The sequence below is a fragment of the Microplitis demolitor genome, chromosome 4, assembly GCF_026212275.2.
Source record: "Microplitis demolitor isolate Queensland-Clemson2020A chromosome 4, iyMicDemo2.1a, whole genome shotgun sequence".
In the NCBI taxonomy this organism is placed as follows: Eukaryota; Metazoa; Arthropoda; class Insecta; order Hymenoptera; family Braconidae; genus Microplitis; species Microplitis demolitor.
The window spans coordinates 24117156-24137559 of NC_068548.1; the positions used below are offsets into that span (position 1 = coordinate 24117156).

Here is a 20404-nt window from a genome sequence, read left to right on the forward strand (position 1 = left end):
GAATGGTGAAAGGATTATAAACCACCGGAACATTGTACGTGATTTAAACCCATTCTATTTAAATCCCTTCCAGGCCAATCATCCGTAGATCCGACAAAATAAAAATTTATCAGAGCTTCCTGTGTTATTTTATTTTATCTTAATGAAAAAACAAATTAATAAGATTAAAAAATAATAATATTATTTAGGGATCAATCGCTTCGTCATTAATTAATTATTCAGTAAATATAAAAATTAAGAAAAAAACAAACGAATAAAAAAGAAGATGTTTAAATGTTGTCAAGGACGACGAAAAATAATTCGGAAGAAGAGTATTAATTATTTTATAAATAGTGGAATGGAGCTCTCACCTTCACCGTTTAGATTTTAAAAAATCGAGATCCTGTCTGATGAAAATTTTTTATGTTTTGAAGATTCTTTTATCTCAATCACGATTACAGAATCTCTTGTTTACACAAGACATTCAAAATATTCATCTATTGAAGCACAATCCAGCAATATATTACTACATATAATTGTTTAAATAAAGTCCATGAGATTACATATAAATATTATATTGATTAATTTATTTTTAAATATTTATAATAGATACGATGATGCATATTGTTTTTTTTTTTTTTTTAATTAAAAATAAATTATCTTGCGACTTTTATCTTTTTTCTCGAGGTCGATTCACCAGTCGATCATTCACTAATTTCCTTACCTGAAATTTACATCCTAATATATGTATTAAGTTATCCTTGATCATCACCATGAGATAGAGACTCAATGTAATCCTTGATTTATTATTTCGTTTTGGTTCTGCTTACGTTTATATTAATTTTCTACGTATTTAAATGATTACTTTAATACTGACAAACTCATACATAATATATTTTAATAAAAAAGACCAATCAAATACATAAATAATTATTAATCGTTAGCTTATTAATTCAAGGATAAAACTGATACTAAATTAATTTAAAATAAATATCCGGTTCTTAGATGCCGATTTTGCAATAGTTGAAAAAAAAATTTTATCATTTTTGACACCTGACATGTACGTTATATATTTGCAAATTCAATTAAATAATTCGCGTACATATATTATGAGCTGATCGCTGATTTATTGATTTATTGGGCGAAACAAAAAACTATTGAGTAATATAATTTATAAAATTAAATTTTGATTATATTGATAGGAAAATATGTTGAGACATCAATAAATAATGTATAAATTTTATGTATAAATCAAGACTATATACTTTATATATATTTATATTTATGTATATGTTAATAATTATATAGTCTTTCATAAATTTGGAGACCTTTTTGTGATTAAGCAAATGCAAACTAAATGAATTTTTATAAATTAACATAAATGATACCTTAGAAAGTTCAATTGTGACATAAAATCGTTGAATATTTTTTCAGGTATTCAGTACTTTCACGCCCTTTCACCTTCGATACAACTTATTTTTTTTATGTTTTTCTGGATAATTTTCCTAGCCCACGAAAATTAAAATCAACTTGAATTGAAATGACAAAAGAAAAAAAAAAAGTAAAAATTTTGGCTGTAAAGATGATTTAGGAACTGACGAAAAATAGTATATAACAAATTAATAAATAAAGAAATTATTATTATTATACCTGCGCATCCGTATTATTGATGAGATTGAAAAATTTTGACAAGCTGACAAAAGCTCCTGGTTTATTTAAATGCTTCTGTTTGTAGAAATTACAATAAAATAAAAAAAAATTTTTAAAATACATTTATACAAAGAAATTTAGTATCCTCAGGCGAAAAAAAAGTAAATAAGAGGTGGAAGATTTAAAAAGTAAAAAAAGAAGCTGTTTAAATATCTAGTTCTACCAATGCCATCACCAAAAATTACGAAATATTATGGGAGGGACTTGGGTATCTATAAAAACTCGAAATCTTTGATCGATACTCAACTCTTTACGGAACTCCGTACAATCAACATGAAGTTTTTTTTACTGTCGGTGGTGAGTTTTCTGTGATAACTATAATAATAATAATAATAATAATAATAATAATAATAATAATAATAATAATAATAATAATAATAATAATTACTATAGTTACTAAATAAAATAAATTAATAGTTACTGTAGTGACTAAAAAAGTTTAATTGATCGTTATAATTTTTAACTTAAAGTGTTTTATTCAAAATTTTAATTATTGAGCACATGAGTCTGTGATTAATTAATTAATATAAAATTTACTTATTTATTACACAATTAACGACGCAATATTGGCTTAAATTATAATAATTAACAGAGATTAAATGTTGTTGATTATTTTTTTTTACCTATTAATCAATTAATACATTTATTTGATATTTTGGTCTAGGTATGCTTGGTAGGTTCGGCACTGAGTTTGCCGGTTGCTTCGAACAGACAAAGAAGAGATATTCTTCCAGGAGATCCACGGTATGGTACTGACTACCATCTCCACCATCATCACCATGATAATCACGACAACGGTGGATTCCAAGTAGTAAAATCTGTTGGCGAGTACTCTGGATCATACAACTCACCTGCTCCGGTATATGGACCACCTGGATATCAACCAGGCACCCCAGTCAGCTATCCTGACCAATCTTACCAGACTCCAACTGTCCACGTTAGTTTATTTCAAATATTTTAATTAAATAATAATAATTATTATTATTCAATGTATTTTAATTTTTAGGAACAACATTATAATCCAATAATTCCTTCAACTTCATATGGAGTACCAGTTCAACAGCATGAAGAACATCACCAGGAACAACATCATAATCATCATCCACAACAACACCACGAACATCATCATCATCAACAACAACAACAACAACATCATGAACACCATCAGGAACAACACTACCAACAGCAATATCATTTTGAACATCAATATCAGCAAACTCAACCAATCCATTACCAACAACAGCATCAAGAACATCATTACCAATCACCACAAGTTAGCTACGGTCCTCCTATCGCAGTCAAGGAACAATCAGTCATAGCCAAAGAAACCAGAGTGCCAATTACATCTTACGGAACCCCCGTAGAGAGTCACGTACACCAACACCAACACCAACACCAACACGTCCAAGTACCTGTTCAAAAAACTGTTGCACCAAGCAACCAGCACCTCAGTCCCGCAGTCGAGCAACATCGTCAGCCACAACAGCATCACGTAGTCCAGATCCAACGTCATCAGGTTCAGCAAGTAAAAGTACCACAGTACTCATACCAACCTCATTACACACCACAAGTTAAACAACAACCTAAACCACAACCCAAGCCACAGCCTGCTCAAGTTTACTATCAACCCCAGCCGATTCAAACTCACTACCAACCTCAACCAATTCAAACTCACTATCAACCAGCTCCACAGCCCACCAATAATTACTTGACTCCAGTTATTGAAGTAAAGAAAACTCAAACTGTACATCATTATCAGCCACAACCAGCTCCACAGCCCACAAATACTTACTTAACTCCAGTTGAAGAAAAGAAAACTCCAACCGTAAATCACTATCAGCCACAACCAACCGCTCAATCCACCAACACTTACTTAACTCCAGTTGAAGAAAAGAAAGCTCCAACTATTGATCACTATCAGCCACAACCATCTCCACAACCCACCCATGCATACTTAACTCCAGTTGAGGAAAAGAAAACTCCAACCATTGATCACTACCCATCTCAACAAGCTCCACAACCCACAAATATTTACTTGACTCCAGTTGAACATGAACCCAAAATTGCCTACACACCAGCCATAAAATCAGTGACAGGTAATTATTTATTATTTATTTATTTATTTATTTATTTATTAATAAATTACCATAATATTAATTTAATAAATATAACTTTTATTATTATTTCCAACTAGTTGAAACTGCACCAGCACCGCAGACCTACGCAGCCAACGATACTCCCGCGGAGGAGACATCCTCATCTGGACATCCCTTCCCTGGATTTTCAGATCTGTCACAGATCCAAAAGTTCGCAGAGTTCCCCCCTCTTGAGGACTCTCCACTCCCGTCAGCAGATCAATTTTCCAATAGCGCCCAAGCATACAACGACGCCGTCGACATTGACTCTGTCAACCAAGGCTACAACTATAATAACAATATCGGTAACACTTTCACAGGATACACAAGCGAACAACCAACCCAAGAACAAAAACCTGATGACCATGTTGAGCAACAATTAACTGTCAGCCAAGAACAAACCCATAAGAACAAAGAAACCATTCAGCAGGTTGATTCCGATGGTAGTTACATCTACTAAATAATTTTATATCCAATAGAGTAGGATAGACTTATGTTGACTTAGTGGACTCGATCAATTAATAAATTAACGAGTCTGTATGTACGATACCGTAAAGAAAATATCTATAATTATTATTACAATAATAATATTAATAAAATTAATTGTATAAATATCTTTGATTAAAATTACTTAAAATATACAATAATTTTTCAATAAAAAAATAAACTCACAGCTGGTAAGCTGTTCACATTCCTCATCAGTCACCACAGTCGACATTTCTCAGGTGGATTCATTGGTGAGCCGATAGGACACTTCCAAGCGTCACTAAACTCTTTTGAATTTTTTAAAACAGCTTTTAATCTTACATGTCCTGGAGAATGTGAATCTCGTAACATCCATTTCAAGGACTTTGGAGAATAATCTTCACACCATAACTGTTTTTCAGAAAATATTAAATAAATAATTAATAGTAATGAGCTATCCGTAAAATATATATAATAACAATTGATGAGAAGAAATAAAGTTAGAAAATAAAATGTAAACTAACATGAGCAAATCCGAGAAACAGTAATTGTTCGTGCGACAGATAACTGAACCCGGGTAAGTAAGGCTCTTGACCGTGTCTGGTTTTCCATCTTCGGTAAGCGAGCACTGCTTCATGAAGACCTCCGTTGTCAGCAATATTCTCGTTTAAAGTTAACACACCGTCAACGTGTTGATCGATCTGAAACGATAAGACGACATTATACCTCAAACTAAAAAGACATACGTATACTTAATAAATATAATTACATCTTTTTCATAGTATTTCTCGTAATGTTTGACAAAGCAGTCAGTTTTACCAGCATATTGGAATATAGTCTCATTACTCCACCACTGACGTAAATTTCCTTGGCCGTCATAGTGTCGCCCGTCGTTGTCAAAACCGTGCGTCAATTCATGTCCAAGAATAGTCCCAATCGCTCCATAATTCAACGCCCTTCAATAGAAAAAATTTTATTAAATATTTATTACTTTCATGATTATTTGTACCACGCTTACTCCAAACCGAGTTTGTAGAAAGGAAATTGTAAAATAGCCGCAGGTAAAGCTGCGTCCGTAATTCAAATATTCTTTTTTTATAAAATATTATAATTATTTTTATGATCAATTCAAGTTAAAACATACTTATATGATTCGTCATAAAAGTGTAGACTGCGTTTATGTCGGTTGGGTCCAGCTCCCAGCTGAAAAATAAAATTTTCTGTAAAATAATCTTGAGGATTTTATTTTTCTTTTAAAAAAAAACACTTACTGGTTATCGTGAGTATGATTTATTAGATGTAGAGATTTTAATTCTGTTTCGGTCATTAGATGGGTGATTGATAAAATATTTTTCAAGTATTGGTCTTTTTTTAAATCTATCTGAAATATGTATTTTTATTAAAATTTTTTAATTAAAAATATTACTTGTGTAACTGAACCTATTAATTAAAGTTTAAAAAAAAAAAATTTACCCCTTGATAATATTTATTGAGATGATTGTCTTGAAAAAGCCACTCGGGATAACCAATAACATAAGCCATTTCATTAGACTTTTCTAAAATCCCAAATTGAGTTTTTTTATCAATCCAGTTTGTTCTCATGACAATGTCACGAAATGCCGATCTTATGTGCTCAAGCATTTCAATTACATTCGGTGCAGTTACGTTGTGAAATTCACGATCGACAAACAGCCATGACACAGCCATTCCTGTTAAATAAAAACATGATAAAATACTGACACGATTGTTTACAAGTAAAATTTTAGATCAAATGAATGATTTAATTACCCATCATATCATTGACAACTCCAGCACAATGTAATGACGGAGCATCATAAGAAACTTCAACATCTACCAGTTTGTCAATGTAATCATACCAAATATGTCTGAGATTATTTGAAGAATATGGTACTACCAGATCTACGACGATCCACCATATAATTGTCTCTTAAAAAATGTTTCATACTTAAATAATTATTATATACATAATTTTTAGTTATATAAGATGAGTATTTATAAATTATTTTACCTAAAATTTCTTCTTCAACGGTGTTAAGCAAAAATGCTAAATCTTTAAAGTAATCAATATTAACGACGAGTACTTTGTCTCGGTTATCAAGGTCCAAGTCTTTTACTCCTTTGAATAATTCTTCCAAATAAGGTCGCCAAATAATTATTGGCTCCAATGAACTGTTTTCTGACTTTACGAAATCATCCGTTATACTTTGAAGATCATCTACTAACATATAGTTACCATCTTTGATGTCCTCTTCTGATAACGTTTCGTTATCTTCCACACCATACATCTGATAATGATTATTTTATTAAATTACAACTTTTATGAAACTTTGAAAAAGGAAGTCAATCAATTCTTTAACTATGAAAAAAATTTTAAGAATTTTAACAAATCACTTACAACATTAAGTAAATCATCCAAGTTAAAAATAGTATCGACAACTTTTTTTATTACTTTATCTTGCTCTGGAGATATTCTATTTTCCGAATCACATGAATCATGTGTACCATTAATTATTAATTCTTTAATTACAGCAATGGCGTAAGATTTTTCTCTATTATCTGAGCTGTTTTGATCAGAACTAGAACCCTCATTTCGTTTAGCTTTCCCTGCTCTTACACTTTTTAAACGATTTTTAATAACATCATTCCTTAAATAAATATGGATTTTAAATTTCCAATCATTTTTTTGGCAATAAAAGAAAAAGTGAATTCATACAACGGCAATGAACCCATCATACTTGGCACGTCAAGTAAAATAATCTTTCTGCTACCGTTTCGCGGGTCAGGAATCACATCGAATCCAATAAAAATCTCCTCCCCAAGTATTTTTCTCGCTCGAGCAACTATTTTTATAAAATCCCCGGTCTTTTGACTCAGAGCCGCTGGTATCTGCGACAGACCTAAATCCTCCAGTAAATTAAATAGAGGTGTAAGTTCAAGAGCGTCTAGAGCAACTAAACATATAATAAAAAATTATTAAATTAAAATTTTTACAGAAAATAAATTTTTTAAAATTTGAATTTGAATTTGATACCTTTGTCAAGACAACTATTATATAGTAATTTAGCCTGTGCAACAGCCCATGGTACCTGAGACTCTGTAAAGTTTTTGATCAACAAATCTCTGATCTTCCACTTGATTTTCTCAGCTTTCTCATGAAACCAAGAATTCAACATAGTCGGCTGAGAAGTCGGATGATTTTCTGACCACCTTCCACAAGTGTATCTGTATAAAGTTTATTATATTATATTATTTAAAGTCAAATTTATAGCCGTACCTTGAAACTCACTCGCATAATTGAACGTACTCATTACCCTCATTATAAATACTTATATCCCATAATTTGAATCCATTAGGTAGAAAATATATAAGTATGTATATTTAATTCATATATACTTACTGATAAAAATCCTCGCATGGGTCTATAGAAGTGTCCATAGATTCTTTAAAACTGGCCGCTATTGTAAATAAAAAACAAATTATGTCATGTCAATAATAATATAAATATAACATATAATTAGATACAATAAGTAGAGTATACCTATACGAATACATTCTTCAGAATCGCATAACGTAAGGCTGCGCTTGACATGTAAATCTATACAAATAAATCAATATATTATCAATATATCAACTAGGTCCAGCAAAATAAACAAAAAAGTATCTAAAAAAATAAAATGATAAAAAATACTTACAGAGAATTCCGATAGCGATTAGACCCGCGAGCAAACCGATAATTAACAGAGAAAAGGCAAACATAATAAATCCAGACCTGTTACTTCCTCTTCTTTTTCTAAAACTAAATTAAAAAGTGTAATAAAAGTCAGGTTTACCTAAACTTTAATATTTTATTGATATAGACTTGATCGATTTTCTGCATACTCACTAAGAATCTCGTGATTTAACAGGAACTAAATTTGCTGTACTATCAACAGTAAATACCGAGTCATCATCTGTAAAATTTCAAATTCAAGATTCAAGTTTGTTGATATAAATAAAAAAAAAAAAAAAAAAAAAAAAAAAAAAAAAAAAAAACAATGTTTAAATATATCGAGTATATGTAGCTGACGCGATTAAGTGTAAAAAGTTAAGTATAAAAAAAAGTAGTTTGCTTACGCTGGTTGTTCATGCTTATTGTCCCACTGACCGGATCGAACTGACGACATACAAGAACCGCGTGTAGGACAACTGGGTGTCCGAGTGAACGCGATTTCTAGCGGTTTTGATGCTATTTTACATTCGATCGGTATCTTGCAGCCACTTTCCAGTTCCATGCTTAATCCACCTTCTTTTACCGTTACAGTTACTTTTTATTTATTTATTTATTCATTGAAATCATATCCTAATTATTAAATATTATTAGGTTATATAATTATTTTTAATAAAAACAATAATTAAAGTAATAATAAAGTCGTAAGCATCTTACTTTGTACAATTACTGTGCCGCGAAAAGTAATAACTCTATGTATATATATATATGAAACAGTACCGTGGAGAAAGTTAAGTTACAGCGATCGCTGCATAAAAATTAATACAATTATGAATTAATAATTTTTCAAGCTGTCAAATTGTTATGAAATTTAAACTTTGTTATTATATTATTTTATTGTATTTGAAAACAATAACAAAATATCAAGAAGCTTTAATGTATTTCGAAATGTAAACTTGTGGAGCAGTACCTGGTACAAGACAGTGTAGCGTGTCCCATCATTTTTTCCTTTGCAAATAAAAGTTGTTTATAGGAATACATGAATTACTTGTATCAATTATTGACAATAGGTGAAATCGGCTGAGACCAGCCAGTCTGAAAAATTAAACAAAAGTTACAAGATATAATAATCTAATAATTTGAGGACAGTTTTCTTTAATTGTAGTAAACGAATCCATACCATTTAATTGATTTTTAAATATTTAAAACAATAATAACTAGTTAGAATTATGTAGTCCAGAGACAAACAAACAAATTCAAGAGTCAACAATGTATATAATATATGTATAATATGCAAATTGATTTTCTTTGTCACTAGAGTTAAAAGTTGTATGGAGGTTTGCGTTTTTTTTTTTTTTCTAATAGATGATAGGCATGAACTTGTGTTTTGTTGACTGGGATCAGGAATTACGCTTCCACAAGGGAGACATGAAGTTGATTGTAGAGACATGAAGTTGATTGTACTCAGTAGGCGAGAAAAATAATCATGAGGTTAATATCCCGTGCGGCGATGCTACTGTTTGGACGATCCGTTGCCCTGACGACTCACGATTGATTGTTTGCCACAAGTTATCTATTTACCGCACATGTAACATTATATATCTATATAATGTATGATTTGCCATACGTGATGCTTATATTTAGATCTGATTTAATGATTATTGTTATATATGTTTATAAATAAATATATTAAGGGTGATAGGAATAAAGAGACAAATATTTTTATCACAAGACATATAAATGAGCATTTATTTAAAATAAATAGATTCAAAGTCCTGAATGAAAAATGTTGGAGTTTACAGAAGTATTGACAGGATATATAATGTATAATAAAATAACGGTGACGTTATATCCATTTCGATATCACATGCCGCACAATTTAATGAATTTTAAATAAGATGCAGGGGGACTTTTTATTTTATATGTTAAGTTGCCTTGGTACTGGTTCTTTGAGTAGTCCATATCACAGATATATTTTATTTTTAACATAAAACTAACTGATAGCTGAGAGCTAAAAGTTACTTTTAAATATAAATCCAATGGTAATAATAAATATTGACGCCGCTATTTTATTGATAAGTCTAATGAATCAGTTGCTGCCAAAATGTTGACTAGCCAACGACTGTAAGACTGAAGGCTAGTTAGTACGGCTTTGGTTTCACTGTGACGATGAGATTTGAAAAGTTGATGACGATGGGTGAATATACTGTGTATGGACTAAACGCTGAACCAGTTGGTGATCACTGGATAATGTCATGGTTGTTGATAAATTAAGCCCATCCGTGTCCGTGGTCGTGGACTTCGTGTTTGACGTATTTGACTTCTGGTTCGTGGTGGGCGACTTCGTGGCCGATGAGATGGGGATGGTGGACCTTGGGGTGGTCGTAGTGGATTTTGGTGACATGGGGATGAACCTTCAACTTGAGTGGCTCAGGGTGAAGAGGTGGGATTGGGTGTGGTTGGGGAACGTGGATAGCGTCGACATGGTGAGCGTGGTGGTGCTAAAAAAAAAAATTTTAAAAACAAATAAATAAGTAAATAAAGATATATTTATATAAATAAATTATAGTTTACTTAAAATGGTAGTATGGTGATTAAATAAATGATATGTAAATGACAGACATTAATTAATGCCATGTAATCTATAAAATAGTTAGATAAACGTCTGACGGTGAAAGTATGTCTGCAATTTAAATTTTATTTCCAAGTCGTTAGAAAATTATTTTATGACATGATTGGCTTATCCATGGAATAGTCTTTTTATTTTACGCTTAGTTGCTCCACTTAAATCTTGCGAGTGGAGTTAATGAAAGTCGTAGTTTACCTGGTGATAACCATGCTGATAACCATAAGACGGTTGGTGGTAACCATAATATGGTTGATGATAATCATAAGATGGCTGGTGATAGCCTGAATGTCCAGACTTTACTACAACTGGATGTGCGTTCCATCCAGATGATTGCCAGGGATCCTGATTAACCAAATCAATAGTAACAATAACACTAAAATTGCTATTTTTATATTTATTGACAATCACAGAGTTGAAGGCAGGTACTTGCTCATGAGAATAGATAGATTATCCATGGTGATGATTCCGTGATTAGATGTGTCAATGGATTATTATTATTATTATTATTATTTTAAATATTATTGAGACAATTGAGACGAAATGTTTGAAATTTTAGTTATAAGTTTGTCTGTTACCAGACAACTTCTTTCATGGTGACCATAATAAGAAAACACATTTAATAGATAAACGACCATGCAGAGGTATTCGATTAAGAAAATTTAGTGTGTAAGTTATTGATTAAAAGAAAATTTGAATTTTTGATATAAATTTTGAGTTTTAAAGTTGATAAAACAAAAAAAATTATAATTACCTCCCAGCCTGGGTAAGCAGCAACGGCGGCCACGACGGCGAACAAAACAATCTACGAAAGAATAATTAATTATTAATGTATATAGGAATATAGTTAATCAATTAAATTACAAATTGTAAATTATCATATTTTATATATATGTATATGTTAAAATACATAATATAAAAATATAGTAAAAATAGTAAATATGTAGAATTAACTTACCAACAGTTTCATATTGGATTAGTTAGTTTATCTTGTGAAAAGACGGGTAGAACTACCTGACTTAGGGTTAGCGAAGTCAGCTTTTATAGTGAGGCCCTGCCCAGTGGCAGCACCAAGATTGCGAATCGGGCGGGGATCGGTTATTCTTGGACAATCTAGCGTCGTACCAGGGGAGGTTCCTTTCACCATTCGCCTTCTATCCTCCACCGATAGCTTCCCTTCTGCGCTGATACCTGCTGATACCACTCAACTGTGTCAATAATTATTTTTAATTACCAACCCTGGCAAAAAACTCTATATCGGCCCACACAACTGGTATCATGCAAATCCACTACTTGAACTACTTACATACATACGCACTTACATTTATACATTTATACATTTATACATTTATACAGTTACACATACGATAGACGATAGAGATATATGTATAAGCATCAACACTTCCTGTATCGATTAAAATTTCTCATTTAAATAATAAAATGCACGCAAGTAAAATAATTATTACGCAACTGAAAAATAAAAATTTCTCGAGGCGATCAACGTCCCCTAGAACTTGGTCATCATTAGATAAATCGTAGAGCAAGGTCGATCATTAGTGGAGATGCCTGTACCTTGGCATGGATTCACTATAAGGCCAGGTTTTATATTTTTTTATCTCAACAACTTTAAACTCGATTATCGCCATTTCAAGATGAAGAAAACAAATTTAAAATAAGAAAAAATAAAAAAATAAGACTAGGTTATTACGTGTTTCCATAGATCGACTCGCCCATTTTCTCCGTCATCGGTGCATAACTTCAACTAGAGCATATTTTTCATTTCCTTTTCATTAGTTTTATTTTATTTTTCTATTATTTATTATTATCATCATTATTTAATTAAATATATATATAAAACTTTCTAAAACTGTACATAAATCCATAATAATTAAAATCATCCCGTGGCTTATCTCAGTCATCATATTTCCACAATTTTAATATTAATTTCGCAATTTTCATTTTTTATTGTTTCTATCGTATAAAAACAATTAAAATTCACATACGGTTACCAAATATCCTTTTAAAATTCATTTTTTACCTAAATCATTATAACTATTCATATTTACGATTGATCTTTTTTTTTTTTTTTTTTTTCATTTATTTTATTAACGATTACTCGAACTAGTTTAATCTCCGTTAGACCCAACAAGTCTTGCGTAATTTTATTTCAAACTCCTCCCTCTTTGCTTCAGAGCAACAGCTATAATCATATAAATATATATTTATGAAACTTATAGTTTATAAATCGACTAAATCACCCCTTTACCCTTCTTTAGACAACGACAAGTGTATCGTATAGTTATAGTTATAGTTATAATATAATAAATCATGTTGATGTAAATGCGCTCTGGTTATGACGTCAGATTGCGAAAAACCTGGAAAGTTTAACGATTCCCATTATTTTGTAACAAGTTAGTTATTACTCGCCACTGTACTGCACTTTGGAGATATAATGGATTATGTTAAACAAAAGAATATAATGTACTAGTATAGTCGGTAAACCCTTCTACCGCATAACAAACAATCAGGAGAATAGTTTACCTACACGCCGCCGTTATGCTCTGTCAATTTAAAGAAAGAAAAAAGAAAAAAAAAAAAAAACCAACTAAATAGTAAATATAGTTTATCAAATTAATGGGTTAGTTTAGGACAACCAAATAAAAAATAGTAATAAAAAGTCGAAAGAAGAATGCAATAATAAGTGTAACGATTAGACGAATACCTGTGATCAAGCATTCTAATCCAAGGATGCTGATTACGAAATCTCAGAGTAGCTCAGAAACCCTAAGGCTATTTGGATTCCCATATCTGTTGGTGAACAAATAGGTGGCAGAAATTTTTTAAAATGTAGAAAGTCTCTAAAGTACTATTGTACACTAATTATTTAATTAAACAATAATGTATATGGTATTTTACAGTACGAATGATGACTATAATTAATAGATTAATTCAATATAGATATAAAATAATAATAATAATAATAATAATAAATGCATCCGGAGTTAAAACTCTAACACCTTATAATAATGAATAATAAATTTCTGCAATCATTGTTGCGTTTCTTCCTTACAATATAAGTAGTCGCAAGCGTCTGATGTTTTACGAATTACGTGTGATAGCACCACCATAATGTGTTATATTATATTAACTTATTCTGCAGCTTGTAGCTAGCTCGATGGTTATTGTGTTGCCTCATAGGAAAACACATGTTACGTGATATTCCTTAAGATTATCAGGCATACAATAATAAAAAGTTTCACACGTGTCATCGTTCCATGATTAATCTGAAAGTCTAAGTCTTAATCAACAAAGTTGTGTTGTTATTATTATTCTTATTATTTTATATTTATTAAAAGTAATTTGTCAGCTGATATAAATAGTAATTTTAATTATAGGAATATAGTGATAATATTTTTTCATTAAATGTGGAGATGTCACCTCGTAACAGTAATCTAAAGCTCGAGGCACTGGCTTGGTTGATTGATTTAAGTTAAGATAATAAGGGAGTCGTTAACTTTTTAATTAAATCCAAGCAATCTAGACATAAATTGAATAAACTGTAACAAGTGTGATTGATTCTAAGAATTTTAATTGATAGAAAAAGTAGTAAAGTGGTCAATTTCAACAATGGATAATTGAGTAGCCGATTATTAAATAAAAAAAAAAAAAAAAAAATAAAAATAAAAAAATAAAAAATAATGAAATATTTATATTTAGCCAATTAATTTTAGAAAGGTATATTGCATTTGATATATTAGAAACTGTATTAGAAATTGTGTAAAAAAAAAATGATAGATAAACGATAAAATTTTTCGTACTTGTCACTTTCATCTAAATATTTTCCATACGATAATGTTGAAATCTATAAATTACGCAAGTTGGCGTCAAGAAACATTCGAATATTTATTTTAATTAAAATATGTGCATAAAACCACTCCAGCAACGTGTCTCGGCTCGAGTCTGTTGCATAATCTCAGCCTTTTTAAATAATTCCGCCTCGAGACAGCGCCATCTATTTTACTTTCCACGCACTAGTTTAAATATTCTCGCGCGCGCTAAGTTAAAGTTTCAGAGCTCAGTTGATGGCGCCATCTTTTTTTAATTCAAATCCCACCAGATGGCAATAATACTTATTCCATACAATCATAATAATAATAGTATTATCATTATTATTATTATTTTAATAATATTAATACATACATCTGTTTTCATTTTTTTCCGTTTGTTGTGAATTATCTGATACATATAAAAAATCATTAAGATTTATTTACTTTATATAATAAAACAAAGTTTTAAAATAAAGAAATGCTGCAAGATTAATAATTATAATAAAGATTGAGTAAATTATAAAAATAAAAAAAAAAAAAAAAACAGGTGCCTGAGTGAGTGAAGCGCGAGCGCGAGCGCGGATAAGCAAAAAAATAAAAAAAGTAAATAATATTGAAAGTGAAGGGAGTGAGTTTGTTGAACAGAATTGTTCCAAACACAAGGGAGTGTGTTCGTTGATGGCGCTTCTCAGTAGAGTACACACAGAGAAATACAGAGGAATACAGAGGAATACAGAGGACTGCAGAGGACAGAGAGGCGGCGTGACGTCATTGTAATTTCGTTCCTTACCCCGCTCCAAGTTCATCCGAGTTTGTCTTCCTACCGATGAGTTGAGTTTTGAAAACAAGGAACTTGAAAGAACTCGCAAGTGCTCGCAAGAGACAAGAGACTTGCAGAGAATTTAGACTACAGCCACATACATTATCATTTGTCGCCGCAGTCGTTTTATAATTAAAATAAATATATATTAAGTTGAGTGTTTTTATCGAGGATTGAAATTACTGATTACTGATTACTGATTACCAGTTAAAAATAAATAATCAGTATATAATATAGCGTGTCGTTAATGTAAACGTGATATTGAGTTTTATTATATCGGTCTCTCTCCTTATTTCAGTCGTTTGTTGGCATTAAATTAAATACAATCATATTCTCGTGGTTGTGTAGCTTGTGTGTCTCAGTGTGTCTGTCCCCATCACCATCACCATCACCATCACTATTACCAACTATTACCATCAACATCAGCATCACCCACCGCCGTAAGTTGCCGTAAGTGTGTGAGTTGCTGTAAGTGTCTGTCGGTCGTCTTCATTGATGTGTGTTGTCTATGATAACTTGTTACAACAACCAGTATCAGAAAAATAAAAGTTACTATTTTTGTTTTAAGTATCGCCTTTATCATTATTTTGGACACTCGTATGTTAATATATAAATAAACAATAACAACAACAATGGATACCCATCTGCGAGAGCAGGTAATGATAAATCAATTTGTGCTGGCCGCTGGATGTGCAAGAGAACAAGCCAAACAATTGCTCCAAGCTGCTCATTGGCAATTCGAAGTGAGTTTTTTTATTCTCACCATTCAAATACTTTATTTTATTTTAATCATAATAATAATAATAATAATAATGACAACAACAACAACAACAACAAGAGTTTATTTATTGTTGTTATTATTATTATTAAAGTTGTAGTGTTTTAGTCTGTCGTGATATTGCCACACTCGCTGGCATTGCGCATTCAACAGCGGCACCTTGCAATATTACCATCCAACATACACGTAAACAAAGCCCATTGTAAAATGGCTGCCTTGCTCTGTTATTACAAAGTTTATTTACTTATTAATAATAATAATAATAACAAATAGTATCGGTATTAGTCATCGTAATTTTCCGGGACGTCATTACAATTTATAAAAGAATTATATCATGAGTTGACAAATGTTTTAAAAATAATCAGCAACATCCTGATCCGATGATGATCGTGTTGATAAACTTATGTAACCCGTGACCGAATGTTGCTTTGTGCCAATCGGCAATTGAGCAATCGATTATTTTTATTTTTACTATTATGAATTATTTATTTAAAATATTATAATGAGATACTAGTTTTAAATGGATACATCGAGTTGTTCTTTTTTTTTTCTTTTTTGATACTTTTTTTTATAAAATTCCTTATCATTATAGTGGGTACGCCTACGTTTAAAGATTTAATAAAAGTTGAGAAACTGTTATAAATATTAATAAAAAGTAAATATAGGAATAGAAACTTAAATAGCACCGGTTATGATAATTTTGTTAGTTATTATTGATATTGGAGTGAGTTTATTTTGTACAAAGAAATTATTACTCGGTAGCTAGTACATGATATTAATTAAATACAAATGCGAAAGTCGTTTAACTAGAGACTAGAGACTAAGATCTGACAAAACATTTCCTGAATATATTTTATATATGTATATATCTAAATTACTGATACTTTTCCTTTCAACTGGGATTTAATAATTCACGCTCAAGATTAGATACTAACTTGTACGTGTATAACATAATTATTGACACATGTCATATCGTATCTACTGCTCCTACGACTATCATTCGATTTATTATTATTATTATTATTATTATTATTATTATTATTATTATTATTATTATTATTATTATTATTAATACCAAGCGTTTTTTAATAATAAAATAATTAATAGCAAGTGACGTGACACATCAACCAAGAGATTAGCTTGAGATTTTTTTGTTTGATTAATTTACTGTTGTCGCAGCTGTTGCTAATAATCTTTATATTATTATGTTTTCCGTGGTGTAGCCATGCCAACGATATATGTATCCAGCTAAAACACATTTATTTGTTACTAAAATATTTAATAAATAAACGTAGCAAATAAAAACTTATTTTTATATTTTTTTTTTTTTTTTTTATAAAAGTTATTTAAAGAAATATCAATAACGATTAGGTGCATACGAAACACTTTCCAATAATTATTTTTACGGCTAAAGGTCAGTGATAATCCTTACAAACAACGCAATCAACCTGTTTTATTTTAATTATCTTGATTTTTTTTTAATTTTTTCGGTTATTTATATTTAATTATTATTTTATTTTATTGTGTTACAGACTGCGCTGAGTATATTTTTTCAAGAAGCGGCAATACCATCCTGTCCTCAAGGACGTAGTGCGCATTTAGGTCAGGTGAGTATCATTTATTTATTATTTATAAATTATAATTATAAATAATAATAAAGCTATCGAGAGTATTAATCTCACTTACTATTAAGCGACAACTCGTCTGTCGTGATAATTGTTAACTTTCTATTTGTATTTAAATACACTCGGTTTAATTTTCCATCAGCAAACATTATATCGTAGAAAAATTTAAATGCTTATCGGTTGATAATAAACAAGTTGTATAAAGTAATGATGAATGAGCGTTGATGATAATATGACAACGACGACAATCATAATGATGATGGTGGTGTATATATATATATTTATAATTAAATTTGAGAGTCACTGGATGATGATGAGCAAAATCCGTCACTAGGTAGTGTAGGTTACTATTCTCGGCTATAACATTCCGATAAGCCTCGTGCCAAATCCAACGTCGCTTCGACCAAACAGACATTACTGGTTTAAACTAGCTCACCAAAAAAATTTGCTTTATTATTATTATTAAAAATTTATTTATGTTAAATATTACAGATAACACCTTGTAATACCCCAGCGACACCGCCGAATTTTCCAGACGCATTGCTCGCCTTTCAAAAAATGTCTGCAGGTGACAAGACGCCCTCCGGTTAGTATTAATCATATAATAATTATCGGACCTTGTACTCTTAATAGCCATCACTAGACAAAAAAATAATTTTTTTTATAATCGTTAGTAGTCATGTAGTAATGATTAGTAGAGTAATACATATTATAATAATAGCTCTAGTCATAATGATGTGACTGTCTATTTATAAGTAACTTAATTATAGGAATGTCTCCAAAGCAGAATGGACAGCAGACAACGTCTCCAATGCCACACCATGGAATTCGGTGTAGTGTATCTGGGACTCAGCAGCAGACGCAAAATCAGCAGCAATTTGGATTTGGCGAGCCACAGAGATAAAACAGACTAAATTGTTTTCCGTAAAAACAAACGCTATTGATGCGAATAGCACTTTTTATTTTTTAATGAGGCTTATATTATTGTTAATAAGCCAGACAAGACAAGTCGTAATATACCTCCTATTCCTCCTATAGGAAATTTATCTTGAATCTTCAAGATTTATCAACCATGTGAGGAATTTTTTTATTATAATTACTGTTGTTTCCTTTAATTTATTTTATTGGACAAAAAAAAAAAAAAAAAATTTCAAACTAGTTGAGATTATTGTATTGAGATATAAACCAATAAGTTACAAGATGATTAAATGTATTTCGGATACAATTATTGAATTACATTTGGAATATTTCAAGATATCATCATCATCATCATCATCATCATTATCATCTTTTTCTTCATAAGTTACTGGGAATGAATATTTTTAACATACTCTCACACACATACATAAACAGTAAAAGATAAATTAGTAGTTTTTAAGTAGATAGTATAAGACTTATAGCGATATCACTAGTAATAATTATTAAGTAAATTAATAATGAATCGTGATTAAAAGAAATAGATGAGTTGACTTGATGATTAGTTTGAGTCGTGATAACTCGTATGATAATTATGAAATGTCATGTTTGTTTTGATGTGATTTAAGAAGCTCCCTGACTTGTAAGGTACAAAAGAAAAAAAAAACGAAAAAAAAAATCGTTATTGTTTCAACGTTATTCACTGATTTTATAATATTAAAAATAATAATAATAATAACTACAATGACTGTCATGTAATACATAAATAATTTACAGGCAGTCGTTACCTTTATTATAAATATATAACAATTAAGCTGATCGGGAATGCTTACAACTGGTATATCAATACTACCATTGTATGGTAGTTGAATATTTTTTACTTTTATTTTTATTTTAATAATTGTGAGTTGACTGTCGTCTATTAGTGCTACTCAGACTTTTAAACTAAATAACGTACTTGCTTATAATTAATTGATAATAAAGATAATTTGCTTCCACGTACAATTAGTAACTTTTTTTTTTTTCTTATTATTTTAGTCGTAGGAAAAAAGATGATGAACTGGACGATACTTTTTATAGACTAATAATGTAATTATAAGTATGCAATGTAATTATCATTTTTTATCAAAGTGTCATCGAAAAGCGTGAGCTGTTATTGCACGTAATAGAGATTCAAATAACTGTCTGTTATAAATATTACTGATTTTTAAAATTATCATTATTATTATTCAAAGGTGAATTATTATCATAATAATAATAATAATACGCCTATTTGAATTATTTTGCTCAGGTATGCTTGCACGAAAGCTTCATAGTTCTTTTGTCTCTAAACAAAACTCAACCATTGTTAATGATGATAATGAAGCTATTATTATTATTATTATTATTATTATTATTATTATTATTATTATCATTATCATTGATTGTTAATCGGTTATTATTATCATAAATATTGATTAATATTTAGGTCCCACTTCGTAAATTATTACGACACGTGGTTAAATATCTTACCTTCAGTATCATTTAATGTTTTGTTTACTTTATTTACTATTATTTTTATTATTATCAATTATAGTTAAACTATATTGTTACGATTGATTATTCTGTCATGTAAATAAATTCGTTGTAAATGACATTAAAAAATCTATACAAAAACAATACTTATTATTCTCAATTCTCAGAGAACTTGATATATTTTCCGGCTATCTATAGATTTTAATATATGTCGCCATAATTACGTTGTTTATTTTATGAATATTTTAAACATTACATATGTATATAATTATGGAGAAAAAA

At 30.1% G+C, this 20404-nt stretch overlaps 4 protein-coding genes across 5 annotated transcripts; 2 read left to right on the top strand and 2 right to left on the bottom strand.

Annotated features, from left to right (window-relative positions):
- The first annotated feature begins 1924 nt into the window (after positions 1-1924).
- Positions 1925-4395, top strand: LOC103578771 (putative mediator of RNA polymerase II transcription subunit 12). The gene is made up of 4 exons (XM_008559944.2): positions 1925-1986; positions 2354-2626; positions 2696-3785; positions 3884-4395. Exons 1-4 carry the CDS (start codon positions 1963-1965, stop codon positions 4282-4284), a joined length of 1788 nt encoding a protein of 595 aa, XP_008558166.1. The 5' UTR covers positions 1925-1962; the 3' UTR covers positions 4285-4395.
- A 69-nt stretch (positions 4396-4464) lies between these two features.
- Positions 4465-8442, bottom strand: LOC103578772 (neprilysin-4). Its single transcript, XM_008559945.2, has 17 exons — positions 8424-8442; positions 8194-8260; positions 8003-8106; positions 7849-7905; positions 7708-7765; positions 7342-7532; positions 7024-7261; positions 6706-6955; positions 6319-6595; positions 6078-6236; positions 5763-5998; positions 5561-5670; positions 5434-5492; positions 5308-5356; positions 5059-5245; positions 4814-4990; positions 4465-4700 (listed from the first exon to the last, which is right to left on the bottom strand). The coding sequence occupies exons 1-17, from the start codon at positions 8434-8436 to the stop codon at positions 4527-4529; spliced, it is 2406 nt and encodes an 801-aa protein (XP_008558167.1). The 5' UTR covers positions 8437-8442; the 3' UTR covers positions 4465-4526.
- Positions 8443-9768: 1326 nt separating this feature from the next.
- On the bottom strand, positions 9769-11932 carry LOC103578773 (uncharacterized histidine-rich protein DDB_G0274557). The gene is made up of 4 exons (XM_008559947.1): positions 11601-11932; positions 11397-11447; positions 10841-10987; positions 9769-10517 (listed from the first exon to the last, which is right to left on the bottom strand). Exons 1-4 carry the CDS (start codon positions 11610-11612, stop codon positions 10287-10289), a joined length of 441 nt encoding a protein of 146 aa, XP_008558169.1. The 5' UTR covers positions 11613-11932; the 3' UTR covers positions 9769-10286.
- Positions 11933-14856: 2924 nt separating this feature from the next.
- LOC103578774 (UBA-like domain-containing protein 1) lies at positions 14857-20399 on the top strand. Of its 2 annotated transcripts, XM_008559949.3 has the most exons (5): positions 14857-15757; positions 15858-16032; positions 17600-17674; positions 18185-18278; positions 18463-20399. In XM_008559949.3, the coding sequence occupies exons 2-5, from the start codon at positions 15922-15924 to the stop codon at positions 18594-18596; spliced, it is 414 nt and encodes a 137-aa protein (XP_008558171.1). In that variant the 5' UTR covers positions 14857-15757; positions 15858-15921; the 3' UTR covers positions 18597-20399. The 2 variants fall into 2 exon arrangements, with proteins under 2 accessions (XP_008558171.1, XP_053594378.1); XM_053738403.1 differs by having other exon boundaries at positions 14858-16032.
- The last annotated feature ends 5 nt before the right edge of the window (positions 20400-20404 follow it).

Excerpts from the sequence above, each read along its gene's own strand:
- LOC103578773 (XM_008559947.1), bottom strand. Across the intron at positions 10,988-11,396 it reads CTGCTTACCCAGGCTGGGAG|GATCCCTGGCAATCATCTGG; the intron begins GTAATTATAATT and ends TTGGTTAATCAG. Across the intron at positions 10,518-10,840 it reads ATCAGCATGGTTATCACCAG|CACCACCACGCTCACCATGT; the intron begins GTAAACTACGAC and ends TTTTTTTTTTAG.
- LOC103578772 (XM_008559945.2), bottom strand. Across the intron at positions 6,596-6,705 it reads TGGATGATTTACTTAATGTT|ATGTATGGTGTGGAAGATAA; the intron begins GTAAGTGATTTG and ends AATCATTATCAG. Across the intron at positions 6,237-6,318 it reads CGTTGAAGAAGAAATTTTAG|AGACAATTATATGGTGGATC; the intron begins GTAAAATAATTT and ends ACATTTTTTAAG.
- LOC103578774 (XM_008559949.3), top strand. The coding sequence starts at position 15,922 with ATGGATACCCATCTGCGAGAGCAGGTAATGATAAATCAATTTGTGCTG. Across the intron at positions 16,033-17,599 it reads CTGCTCATTGGCAATTCGAA|ACTGCGCTGAGTATATTTTT; the intron begins GTGAGTTTTTTT and ends ATTGTGTTACAG. Across the intron at positions 18,279-18,462 it reads AGGTGACAAGACGCCCTCCG|GAATGTCTCCAAAGCAGAAT; the intron begins GTTAGTATTAAT and ends ACTTAATTATAG.
- LOC103578771 (XM_008559944.2), top strand. The coding sequence starts at position 1,963 with ATGAAGTTTTTTTTACTGTCGGTG. Across the intron at positions 1,987-2,353 it reads AGTTTTTTTTACTGTCGGTG|GTATGCTTGGTAGGTTCGGC; the intron begins GTGAGTTTTCTG and ends ATTTTGGTCTAG. Across the intron at positions 3,786-3,883 it reads AGCCATAAAATCAGTGACAG|TTGAAACTGCACCAGCACCG; the intron begins GTAATTATTTAT and ends ATTTCCAACTAG.